Source organism: Thunnus thynnus, chromosome 14 (assembly GCF_963924715.1).
Source record: "Thunnus thynnus chromosome 14, fThuThy2.1, whole genome shotgun sequence".
Taxonomy (NCBI): domain Eukaryota; kingdom Metazoa; phylum Chordata; class Actinopteri; order Scombriformes; family Scombridae; genus Thunnus; species Thunnus thynnus.
In genome coordinates, this window is record NC_089530.1 from 751,877 (window position 1) to 764,237 (window position 12,361).

Genomic DNA, 12,361 nt, shown 5'->3' on the forward strand with positions numbered 1-12,361 from the left:
TCTTATTAAGACATCTCTTTTCTTTGTTTTGTGATCAAGTATATGCATATTTTAATCTTTTACTGAAACAAGTTCAGTTGTTCTCGTGTTTCCACGTACAGTTTTAAAGTAAACACCACTGAAGACCAGTGCACCAGATGAAGTGAAAGAACTGGCGACAACTACACTCGTTACTGAAAATGCAATAAAACCTTTGCAAGTAAAAAACCAATAAGTATTTTATCAATACACCTGTTCAACAAACATGAACATGTAGAAAACCGATTTTCAGCTGCTTTGACCGCAGTGTCCCATCCACCACTGGTATGTTTTACACAACCACAATGCACTGGTTAAGCTAATAGTAAACTGTAATGAACAAGCTTTAGTTTAGTTTGCCATGTATATTAAAAAACTACTCAAATTCTTGTAAACTTAGCTACAGGTTGAGACGGCAGTGTTGCACTAATCACGTTATTTGTGTGTAATGTTTTTGTAAGTATTTGTGCACTGGCCAACAGACAACCATCAGCTTTTTGCTTCCATTAGGGTTAGCTCCATGGCTACTAGCTGTAGCTTAGCTTCTCAGCTTCACCCAGAGATTTAACAGGCCCTCAAGCAGCATAACAAGTGCAATTTCAGAAACATAACTGTCATTAATGGGTTAATACCAAAGCATTAGACAGTGCACTCTACTCCAGGTTCAGCCTTTCTCTTATCCCATTTAAAAATTTGGGGGAATTACAGGAAACCTCTGCCACAACATGCAAAACAGGTTTGTTTACCTGCCAGGCTTACTGGAAGAACACATCTTACAACTAACTCATTGTAGTTGCCATTTCAAATCTAATAAAAATTAAAACCACTACTGCAATAGTACAACAAAATAAGAGAATTAAATGTGGACTCTTGAACATTAGATCTCTGTCATCTAAAGCCGTATTAGTAAACAATTAAATCTCAGATCATCTAGTGAGTTTTTATCAAACTTAGTCCTTAGTACAGATAAAATAATTATAGTAGGTGATTTTAATATTCATGTGGACGTTGATAATGATAGTCTCAGCACTGCCTTTATCTCATTATTAGACTCATAGACTTATTAGGCTTCTCTCAGTGTGTAAATAATCCCACTCACTGTCTGAACCACACCCTCGACCTTGTTCTGATTTATGGGACTGAAAGTGAGCATTTAATAATTTTTCCACAAAATCCTATTTTATCATTACTTAATCGCTTTTGAATTCCTATTACTGGATTACACATCATTAGACAAAAACGTCTTCACTAGATGTCTATCTGATAGTGCTGTAGCTAAATTTAAGGAAGCAATTCCATCAGTACTGAATTCAATGCCATGTCTCAATACTACAGAGGACTCTTATGTTAAATTTAGTCCCTCCCAAATTGATAATCTTGTTGATAGTACTGCAGGCTCATTGTGAATAACACTCAACTCCATCACCCCTTTAAAAAGGAAGATAATAAAACAAGAGGTTAGCTCCATGGTATAACTCCGAAACCCGCAAATTAAAGCAAACATCGTGAAAATTTGAAAGGATCTGGCATTCTACCTAACTGGAAGAATCTCGCTTAGTCTGGCAAGATAGTCTTAAAACATATAGGAAGGCCCTCTGTTATGCCAGAGCTACCTATTACTCAGCATTAATAGAAGAGAATAAAAACAGCCCTAGGTTCCTTTTCAGCACGTTGGCCAGGCTGACAAACAGTCATAACTCTACTGATCCATGTATTCCAATAGGTCTCAGTAGTAACGACTTAATGAGCTTCTTTAATGATAAAATTCTAACTATTAGAGACAAAATTCACCACCTCCTGCCCTCAACAGGCACTGATTTATCCCCAAACACAGGAACCTTAGAAACAGCTGTAAAATCTGACATATATTTGGACTGTTTTTCTCCAGTCGACTTTCCTGAACTAACTTCAATGATTTGTTCAGCTAAACCATCAACCTGTCTCTTAGATCCCAACCCAACTAGGCTGCTTAAGGAAGCCTTACCCTTAGTGAGCACTTCTTTACTAGATATGATCAATCTGTCTTTAGTAACAGGCTATGTACCACAGTCTTTTAAAGTAGCTGTAATTAAACCTCTTAAGAAGCCTACTCTTGATTCAGGTGTTTTAGCTAATTATAGACCTATATCTAACCTTCCATTTCTCTCTAAGATCCTTGAGAAAGCAGTCTCTAATCAGTTATGTGACTTTCTACATAACAATAGTTTATTTGAGGATTTTCAGTCAGGATTTAGTGCACATCATAGCACAGAGACAGCACTGGTGAAGTCACAAACGACCTCCTAACTGCATTGGACAAAGGATTTCTCTCCATACTTGTCCTGTTAGATCTTAGAGCTTCATTCAACACAATTGACCATCAAATCCTATTACAGAGACTGGAACATTTAATTGGCATTAAAGGAACTGCATTAAGCTGGTTTAAATCCTATATATCAGACCGATTTCAGTTTGTACACGTTAATGCTGAATCCTCCATGAAGGCAAAAGTTAGACACGGAGTTCCACATGGTTCTGTGCCTGGACCAATACTATTCACCTTGTATATGCTTCATTTAGGTAATATTATTAGGAAACACTCCATAAATTTTCATTGTTATGCAGATGATACCCAATTATATTTACCAATGAAACTTGATGAAACCATTCAGTTCAACAAACTCCAAGCATGCCTTAAGGACATAGAGACCTGGATGACCTGCAATTTTCTACTACTAAACTCAGATAAAACTGAAGTTATTGTGCTTGGCCCCAAACACCTTAGAAACACATTAGCAGGGGCAGACACCCTCTCTACATTTAAGAGTAGGCTTAAAACTTTCCTTTTTGATAAAGCTTATAGTTAGGGCCGACCAGGCTTGCCTTGGATCAGCCCTTAGTTATGCTGCTATAGGCCTAGACTGCTGGGGGACTTCCCATGATGCACTGAGCCCCTCTCTCCTCCTCCTCCTCTCCATCTGTATGCATTCATGTACCATTGATGCATGTTACTAACTTGGCTTCTTCCTCTGAGTTTTTGTGCTTTCTCATCTCGCAGGAAACCCTGGGTTGCAGGCCGAGCCTTCCCGGTCCTTCGCAGTCCTGTTGGCATCCTTCCCTGGCTTTTCCTATTGCTGCTGTTATTGTGATGATTGTTGTTATTCTGTCCCACTCCCTCCTCCCCCTCCCCATCACCCCTCTCTCTTTCTCTCTCTCAACCAAACCGGTCAAGGCAGATGACCGCCCACCAAGAGCCGGGTTCTGCTTGAGGTTTCTATCCGTTAAAGGGGAGTTTTTCCTTACTGCTGTCGCCAAGTGCTTGCTCATGGGGGAATTGTTGGGTCTTTAAAATTAAAGAGTATGGTCTAGACCTGCACTATGTGAAAAGTGCAGTGAGATGACTTTTTATTGCGATTTGGCGCTATATAAATTGAACTGAATTGAATTGAATTGAATTGAATTTCCTTACCAAATGGTAAGAACGGTTACACTAGTGATGGTTACCTTCTTGAGCTTGCTTTGGTCATCCTTATATGTGATCATGAGAGCCAGAGCCAGGTCTCCTTTCACCCTTCTGGTTCCTTCACACAGCAGAGGATGCTCCGCCTCACTTACTGTTGTCTTCATCCCTGCAGACACACAGAGGGTGGAGACAACAGGAAGGATTATAGTAGGAAGGAGCAGGGGAGAAAGAATAAGGTACAGTGTACAGTAATGACAAAGATAGGGGAGGTGAGAGAAGTAGTGAGGAGAGAAAAAAACATATTGAGATGCAGAAAGAGTGACAGAACCTACAGAGACAGAAACTAAGGAACAGGACAAGAATCATTTTACCGAGTGCAGCGACAGCAGCCTCAAAGCCCAGCTCCTCATCGCCAGGCATCTCGTTGTTGCGGTTGCGGCTTGGTGGACGGGAGCCAGTTGGGGACACAACTGCACAAACAATATGGAGAAAAGTAAAAGAAATGTTAATTCTTGAAGTTCCCATTTAAAATTGTCTCAATTTAGGTCTTAACAAAACAGCACTGTCACTTTCTAACTTAGAACTATCTAGTTCTAAGTTTTGATCCTTGAAATAAGCAAAGGTATCTACCTTTGCTTATTTCTAAGCCTACACAGACCTGGTAGGTCTGTGTAGGCGTCTCCATGCGCGCCTCATATTTTGAGTCATGTATGCACAGCAGTGCATAGTGCAAAAGGGCTTGATGAAGGTGACTTTACATAGGAGAGTGTGGCTCTGAAACAGCTTAGCCAATCACAGTGAAGCAATACAACATTAACTCAACAAATACAAAGAGCTTCTCCAGGAAATCATATTGTTGTCTGAAAGGTGCAGAGCGTCGAGAGTGAACACACAGCACCATATATCTGTCTGCAGCCAGATTATAGAGTGGGTTTGTTAACAATTGATTAGTACAAAAGACAAATGCTACAATAGACATAAATGCTACTGTATCTCACCTTGTAAATAGTAACATCGTTTAGCAATTTGTGTTCCACAACAGTGTTTGCATTTCAAGAATAAAACATGAAACGCTACTTTTGGTTTAAAAAAGCTGAAAGGGATGGGCAGGGGCTCAACCTGGTTTAGCTTAAGAATTACACAAATAAGCACTAATGGCCCTAATGGATTTTTCTATAAGGGGTTTACATTTCAGCATGTTCTTGTAGGGGATAGGGGGTGGGGAAACACTAGACTGGTCTTTCATGTTTCATGTGTACGTTTACTGATGTTGCAATCTCTGCATTTTTGGAAGTGTCTAGCCATAATTGTTAGTAAGCATATACCGTTTATGGCAACAAGTGTTGAATCTGACTCTGTTGGATGCTTTGTAATTGTAGTTGGGTCATTATATGGAGTTCTTGTTATTCTAATGTATACGCACCCAACTAGGATGACCACATGTTCTTTAGCAACTTTTTTTCTGAAATGCCAAATACAGTAAAACATAATTTCATTCTGGGGGACAATTCAACTGTGTTCTTTCTCCTGCCCTGCAGTTTCCTAATCCCACCTCTTGAAGATTCTCAGTCTTCTACCCCATACACAACTCCTGTTCACATATAGATTACTTTTTTATAGATACAGGACTCCTATCCTTAGGAACAGTCTGTGACTATAAAGCCATAGTCATATCTGATCATAGCCCACTGACCTTAACACTATGCATCCCCATTACAGAGCCTAATTACCGGCCATGGAGGTTCAATCCTACTCTTCTCTCAAATGAAGGGTTTGCGAATTATATTGCATTTCAGATTGAGTATTTTCTTAAACTCAATCAAACTCCAGAGATGTCACCTTCAACTGTATGGGAAGTACTTAAGGCATATTTAAGAGACCAAATTATTTCATACTACATATCCCAGAAGATAGTGACAAATGAAATGTTGCAAACAACTGACACATCAGATATTGAAGTTGGACATATCACACAGTCAAACTCCTTCATCAGTGCTGCTTAAAGAATGTTTATTATTACAAACTGAATATAATCTCTGAACAACCCAACAAGCTGAATACTTGGTTTCTAAAATGCGGTGCGACTTTCATAACAGTGGAAAAGCTGGTAAACTCCTGGCTCACCAGCTACGTCATGAAATAGCTAGTCAGGGTTTCCCTGAAATTTGCGATTCCCAGGGCATAAAGCTCACAGACAGGAGAATGCGGAGTGGCAAATCTCTGCATCCAGACATATATCCCACAGAATTTTTTAGTTTTCTTCCCAACACTCCCCATTAATATTATCTGTCTTTGAAGACTCTTATCTGGTATCGTCCTCCCCTCCTCCCACTATGCATCAGGCAGTTATTACATTGATCTTTAAAAAAGACAAAAATCCACTGGAATGTGGCTCATCACCCAATTTTTCTTTTCAACACTGACACCAAAATCCTAGCAAAAATCCTGGCTCTTTGAATGGAGTCAATCATCACATCAGTCATTTCACCCACTAAACAGGCTTTATATAAAAAAATATATATATAGTTAAGTATATATCTAACCCAGCCTCAAGCCTTCCACATCTGCTAGAACTACTTACAGAGTTTGGTAAAATCTCCAGTTATAAAGTCAACTGTCAGAAAAGTAAATTAATGCTAATTGGCAATGTGACTCCAAGTGACTATCTCTCTTCAACCCCCTTTAGGGTTAGCTAAAAGAAATTTAAATATCTGGTGGTCTGGATCACACGACTTCGAGGACTTGTAAAGCCAACTATCAACCGTTACTGTCTCTGCAACAAGACTTTGAAAATTAAGATTCATTATCTCTCTCTCTCTTGGTAGAAGGATTCATATAATAAAAATGATTGTTTCTCCTAAATTTTCATACTTTTTCCAAGGCCTCCCATTCTTCCTTGCAAAGTCTTTTTTTTATTAACTTAAACAGTCAAATTTCAACTTATATTTGGAGTGGTCCAGGGTGGGGGAGAGAACGCTACAACGACCTTGTAAAGCAGGATTATTGTCAGTATTATACTGGTTAGGGGACGATCTGGCTGCCCCCAGCTGGGTAACTGTGGAAAAGGAGTCCATCCACTCTACCTCTCTAACTGTATTATTATGTACCAAACTGCCAGTGTCTCAGTCTGTGTCGAATTTCACATCAAACCTTGTTCAGAAGTAATTTCTCTCTTAATGATGTTTCACTTGCTCCACCATTATCAAAGAACTAAATATTCACCCCTTCAACAATAGATGATGCCTTTGATATATGGTTAAAGCATGGCCTTACCTCATTATATGATCTCTATATTGATTTTGATATAGATATACTGAGTTTGAACAGATAGTTAAATGGTTTGGTATTCCTAATACACATTTCTTTATATTTATGTTTGCAGCTCGGAAGGTTTATGGCCTCCCTTTCTGATTCCTTCCCTGCCTGCCCTTCCCAAATTCTTCTGTATATAGTGCTTAATTGCAGGCACACTTGGACACTTTGAAAATCAAATGGGAGGGGGCTATTGGGGAACCAATTCTAGATGATATATGGTCTAATTCAAAGAATATACACGTCATCAGTCTGCCTTAGGCATGTTATTATTCACTTTAAAGTTGTTCATTGTCTTCACTGGTCCAAAGTCAAACTGGCTAAATTGAAAAGAGATCTAGACCCTACGTATAATCTATGTAAGCAATCCCCGACCAGATTACTCCACAATTACACAATTGTCCAATTACTCCGTTTTGGACATGTCTGAAATTATCCCAGCTTCTTGGGTTTGGCCTTTGAAACCTTCTCCAAAACTTCTGGAAAATCCATTGCTCCATCACAGTATATTAAAATTTTCGGAGTTCCCCCTAAATATTAAGAGATGTCAAACTGAGGTGGTAGCTTTTTGCTCATTTCTTACCAGAAGGCTTATTTTATCTAAATGGAAAGACTCTGCGCCTAATCCCTTGGATTAGGGACATTATGTATCATGTACAATTTGAGAATATTCGAAATTCTACGAAGGGATTTGCAAAGAAATTCACTGATACTTGGCAACTGTTATTATGTTTTGTAGAAAATATGGGAGCTAGGCACTGCACTACACTGCACTCCTTGTTTATCTATCAACATGGAATATGTTTTTTTTTTCTTTGTTTGTTTTTGATTTTGTTTTTTTGGATCAGTCTGGTTGTTATTCGGGTTTGTCTGTGTGTTGAGGGGTGGATAGGGCTGTTATTATTCTTTGTATATAGTAAATTATATTCATTGTATTCTGTCTGAAAGCCTTGTTTATTAAAAAAACAACACTTTGATCAAAAAGAAAAAAAAAAGTGGGAAGGGAGGCTGATATTGCACAGGAATAATTAACCCCTGTAATCCGACATCTCCCACTGACACAGGCAGAATACCAGTCTGATGTGTATAAAGGTGTGTGTGTTTATTCTGTAGCAGCCTGGTGTCATTGGTGATTTAAAGGTACACCATGTAGAATTTAGTGGCATCAAACAGTGAGGTTGCAGACTGCAACCAACTGAATACCCCTCCCCCTCCCCTTCTCAACGTGTAGGAGAACCTATAGTAGTTGTGAAACTCGCCAAAAACATGAAAGGCCCTCTGTAGAACCAGCGTTTGGTTTGTCCGTTCTGGGCTACTGTAGAAATATGGCGGTGCTACATGGTGGCTTCTGTGGAAGGGGACCTGCTCCCTATGTAGATATAAAGAGCTAATTCTAAGGTAACGAAAACACAATTCTTATTTTCATTACACACTAATTAAAACATACTTATGAATATTATATTTCATTTCTGCCAAGTCTGCCCTGCTAGATGCCACTAAATTCTACACAGTGGACCTTTAATGAAGGTAAAGATGGAGAATGACGGTGCCTAATGGCACTGTGCTTTGGTGCTGCACTTCTGTAATCAGAGGCTGCAGATAGATCAACATATCTGTCCTGCTGCCTTCATATGCTGCAGGAATTTAACGAACTGAAGGAGAGGCTTTTCATACAGTATAAATCAGCTGTTGACAAGATACTATAAGAACCCACATTTATTCATAAATCAATGCAGACAATGCAAAATGATTTATTGACTGCACATTATTTTCTTTCCTGTTGCTTTTGACGCTGCGTGTAAACGCACCTACTGGTTGGAGAGTGTTTCATTGTTAATAGTTTATTAATATGTTAAGCATTTATCTGCTGCACATTTGCAGCCAGTATTTAGTTTGCTCTTGTTGATGAAATCACCAAAGTGTCAGAGGAGTGTTGTGCCAGAGACAGATGTGGTTCTGAGATATCTCTGCAGCACAAAGTCAAAGACCCAATTTCCACCAAAATACAACAACTGGTTTTTTGCTGCTTCATTTGAATGAACCTCCCATCTGTTTGCACCTCTCCTCCCACGTGTGAACCATGTGCTGGTCCCCAAAATACCACACAGATGGGCAAAGCCAGTTTCAAGGTCAGGGAAATTCCAAACTGAAGAAGAGATACTTGCACCCCTAAGAAAATAAGGTCCACTTCTCCGTAAAAACTATATATTTAAGTAAGCAGGACAGTCTTACACTGAGATCTAAATTCTAGCTGAACTCAAACAATCAAACAATATTTGGTGCTTACCTGGGGTACACAGCACATCAAAGATAAAGCTGGCCAACATGAGAGGCAGCACAGGTCTGTAATCACAGAAGTTTCCGTCTCTGAGCTGTTCAGCTCTCTCTCTGATGGCCGACATCTCCACAAGGCCCAGAGGAATCTTCTTCAATAGAGCCACCACCTCCGACTCCTGGTAAGCCAGCTTCACCTGGTTGACCCACACACAGTCAGTGCATGTGGCACATGTTTTAAACATACAGCACATAGTTTATACAGGAACAAGAAGGCCTAATTTAGTTCATCCTAAATTCACAACTAAACAACAAACAGCAAACTAAACAACCTGGAGCTTCCCATACTCTAAACCCACTGGAACTTAAAGGGCTAAAGTGGTTGGTTCCACAATGTTAAAATGTAACTTGGCAGATGCTTTTATCCAAAGCAATGTGGCTCTAGTGCAAGGTTACAATTGAATTGAAAGGCCTATTAACTAGAGCTGCACAGGGTGCTGCTCACACTTCATTAGCTCAAGTAATCAAACTATCCCAGTGTTATGCTGACAAGTGCTGCTCCAGCTAACTAGTGTGCTGACTAACAACTTACATACAGTGAGCTACAGACTTTCTTTACTGCAGAATTGCAGGACAATTATGTACTCACACAAAGCAGTGAAAACAACAGAAATGTATGCATTATTATATTTAAATGTCTTTTTAAACATACCTTTATCTGAGAGCTTATCTTGATTTGATCTAAGTTATCTTTTTGTTCTTTTAACTTTTTTTTCTTCTTGCTGGATTAGGAGAGTTTTACCTTCTTTTATTTTAAGTGCAGTCATGTTAAATGTCTTCTAATTAACCTATATATATTTATTAACCGCTTTAAATTTGCTTCCATGTGTGAAGCACTTTGTAACTTTGTTTTTGAAAAGTACAATACAAATTAAGATTATAATGACTATTATTTTAAGTACCTATGCATACAGTAAAATATAATTCCAAAAGCTTAAATACAGAGTATGTGTTCGTGAAAGAGAGAGAGAGACCTCCAGAGCTTTAGTGGATGCCGGTGGTCTCTGGAGTTCCAGGGAGAACATGCCAGTGCTGAAGGCCAGGTTGTGGAGCTCCAGTCTTTCACTGAGGACAGTGAGGAGGAAGGCGGCTTTTGACAGCGTGTTAGTGGCAACCTGCGTCTGACGGCTGGTGGACACCTTGCTCTTCTTACCCTGAATCCAACAACCCAGGAAATAAAAATGCAGTCAGGAAATGAAACAAAAGTAGATTTACACTTCCAGTTACAAATTGGCGCAGTCACAATGCTCTGATTCCAATATGAAGCAGATATTAGAGGAGTCTGGTGGCTTTCCTTCATGAAGAAATGCTCAATATCCCACTACACAGTTCAAGATGCTGACTGATGAGTTTGGATGATTGAGACTGTACAACAGAAGGAGAGAAGAAAAGTCAACGGACATAGGAGAATGTGTTCCAGGCTGCTGTGGCCTCTGACTGTATTTACCTTGGTCTGTGGCTGCTCCACTTTCAGGTCTGGAGGGTTAGCCAACAGGTCTCTGGCCAGCTCCACAGCCAGCCGGCATGCCTCATTACTGTAGCCATGAGCATGGAGGGCCTCAGCACACGCAAATAGCACCTATACACACAGCAACAGTATTCAGGTCACAAAGAAGACTATTATGATTTTTACCTGTGTGCTATGCCTGGAGGCATCTCTGTCCAATGTTAGCTGAGAACAAAACAGGTGAAAATCAAAGATGCACTAGTAGATGTAAAATGAGGAAAGTCGTTGAGTCTCCACTGCCATGTTATTTTCATCAGTGCCATTAGTGAGTCACACACTGTTTACTCTGGCAAACTTATCACTCCACTGAATGATTTTGGTAAACAACTTATATCTTAGGTAACGCAACCTATATCTTAAGTTTTGGACATTGTTCCTATCACTTAAAATGTTATTTTAGTCACCTGCTTAACCGTAGAGACACTACTAAACCATTTATTTGGAGGAGAAAACAAAAAAGTCAACATTAATGAAGTGTTCTCTTACTGACAGTATGTTGTTTGTGACCCAAATAAGCCCTGAAGTGTTTCCTCAAGCTGCCCGTCAGACCCGCTGCTTCTTCCCACTTAAACCTGAATAACAAACCGGGGCTCGATACTCCAGTTGGATCCACATACAGAGCCAAGGCTAACGTTAGCTAGGAGGCTTGCTGGCTATGCTTCCCTCCGGTCATGCTGCGGCTAACGCTTGTTATTCAGGTTTAAGTGGGAAGAAGCAGCGGGACCGTTGGGGTGACGCAGTCCATCGAGGGAAGCACAGTCAGGCGGCGGAGGGGAAGGTGACATATCGGCCTCTCATAATCGGCAGAGTTTGTTGATGCCGATATTTCCTTTTAGAGCTTTTATCGGCCGATAACGAGCCGATAACATTGTGCATCCCTACTTTTAGAAGGGGAGTACAAGTTTAAAACATAACGCTTGTAATGGAATTTTTCTATATGGCAGTATTGCTGCTTTAAGGATCTGAATACTTTATCCATGTTCCATTCTGCTGCACATTCTTCTTCCTCTCTCTCCCTCTGTCCTGAAATGAGAGCTTTCTTTTATAATAGTTGCCTCTTGCTCTTTCTTGAATAAAGCATCCCTTTCTTGTATTTTAATCATGATCTTTCAATATTTTTATGAGGGTGAGGAAGACAGGAAGTTGGTGCTCCCATCATATAACAAGTGATTCAGTGCAGCAGGAAAACGTCAGTAACTCATCCTGCAAGATATTTCAAGGGCAGCAGGGAAGTATACCCTCAGGAGTTTTAGAATGAATGTGATACTTTTCCTCTCGTTTTTTGTTTTTAGAATGCCCATTGTTATAACTGTTTCACTGTTTGATGTTGTGTTGAATATTAATCTCTAGGTGAAAACACCACAGATTCAGCACCCTTTGCAAAATATTTGCAGAGAGTTAAGGTGTGCAGCAGTCACAGTGGCTCGTCTAGTGATGGAAAAGTCCATTATGTAATGCACAAGGGGGGGGGGGCACAATGGCAACCACGAAAGAAGCCCTTTGAGGGAGTTTTGTACTTTTTTGCCAGGTGTGAATGAGTTACAATAGTAACATAATTGTATCTTTTATCTAAATATCATGCAAAAAAATTATAGCTTTTAAGGTCCCATTTTACTTTGGAGGCCACATGTGTTCTAGTAAGTATTTCTGGCAGCAGGATAGTGTATGTGTGACTGAGTCAAAATAAACTAGTGTGTGTGAAGTCATCCAGTGCAACAGTGTGGCCCATTGATGTGTTTTTAATAGTT

At 39.7% G+C, this 12,361-nt stretch overlaps 1 protein-coding gene across 2 annotated transcripts in view; it reads right to left on the bottom strand.

Moving 5' to 3' along the window:
* The window catches only part of zswim8 (zinc finger, SWIM-type containing 8), a 61,915-nt gene that overhangs the window by 15,274 nt on the left and 34,280 nt on the right, over positions 1 to 12,361 (bottom strand). For both annotated transcript variants that reach the window (XM_067609248.1, XM_067609249.1), the window contains exons 11-15: positions 10,554 to 10,685; positions 10,081 to 10,260; positions 9,060 to 9,243; positions 3,832 to 3,930; positions 3,502 to 3,626 (exon numbers count right to left, since the gene is read on the bottom strand). In XM_067609248.1, coding sequence (XP_067465349.1) covers positions 3,502 to 3,626; positions 3,832 to 3,930; positions 9,060 to 9,243; positions 10,081 to 10,260; positions 10,554 to 10,685 — 720 coding nt within the window. The remainder of the gene's footprint in view (positions 1 to 3,501; positions 3,627 to 3,831; positions 3,931 to 9,059; positions 9,244 to 10,080; positions 10,261 to 10,553; positions 10,686 to 12,361) is intronic.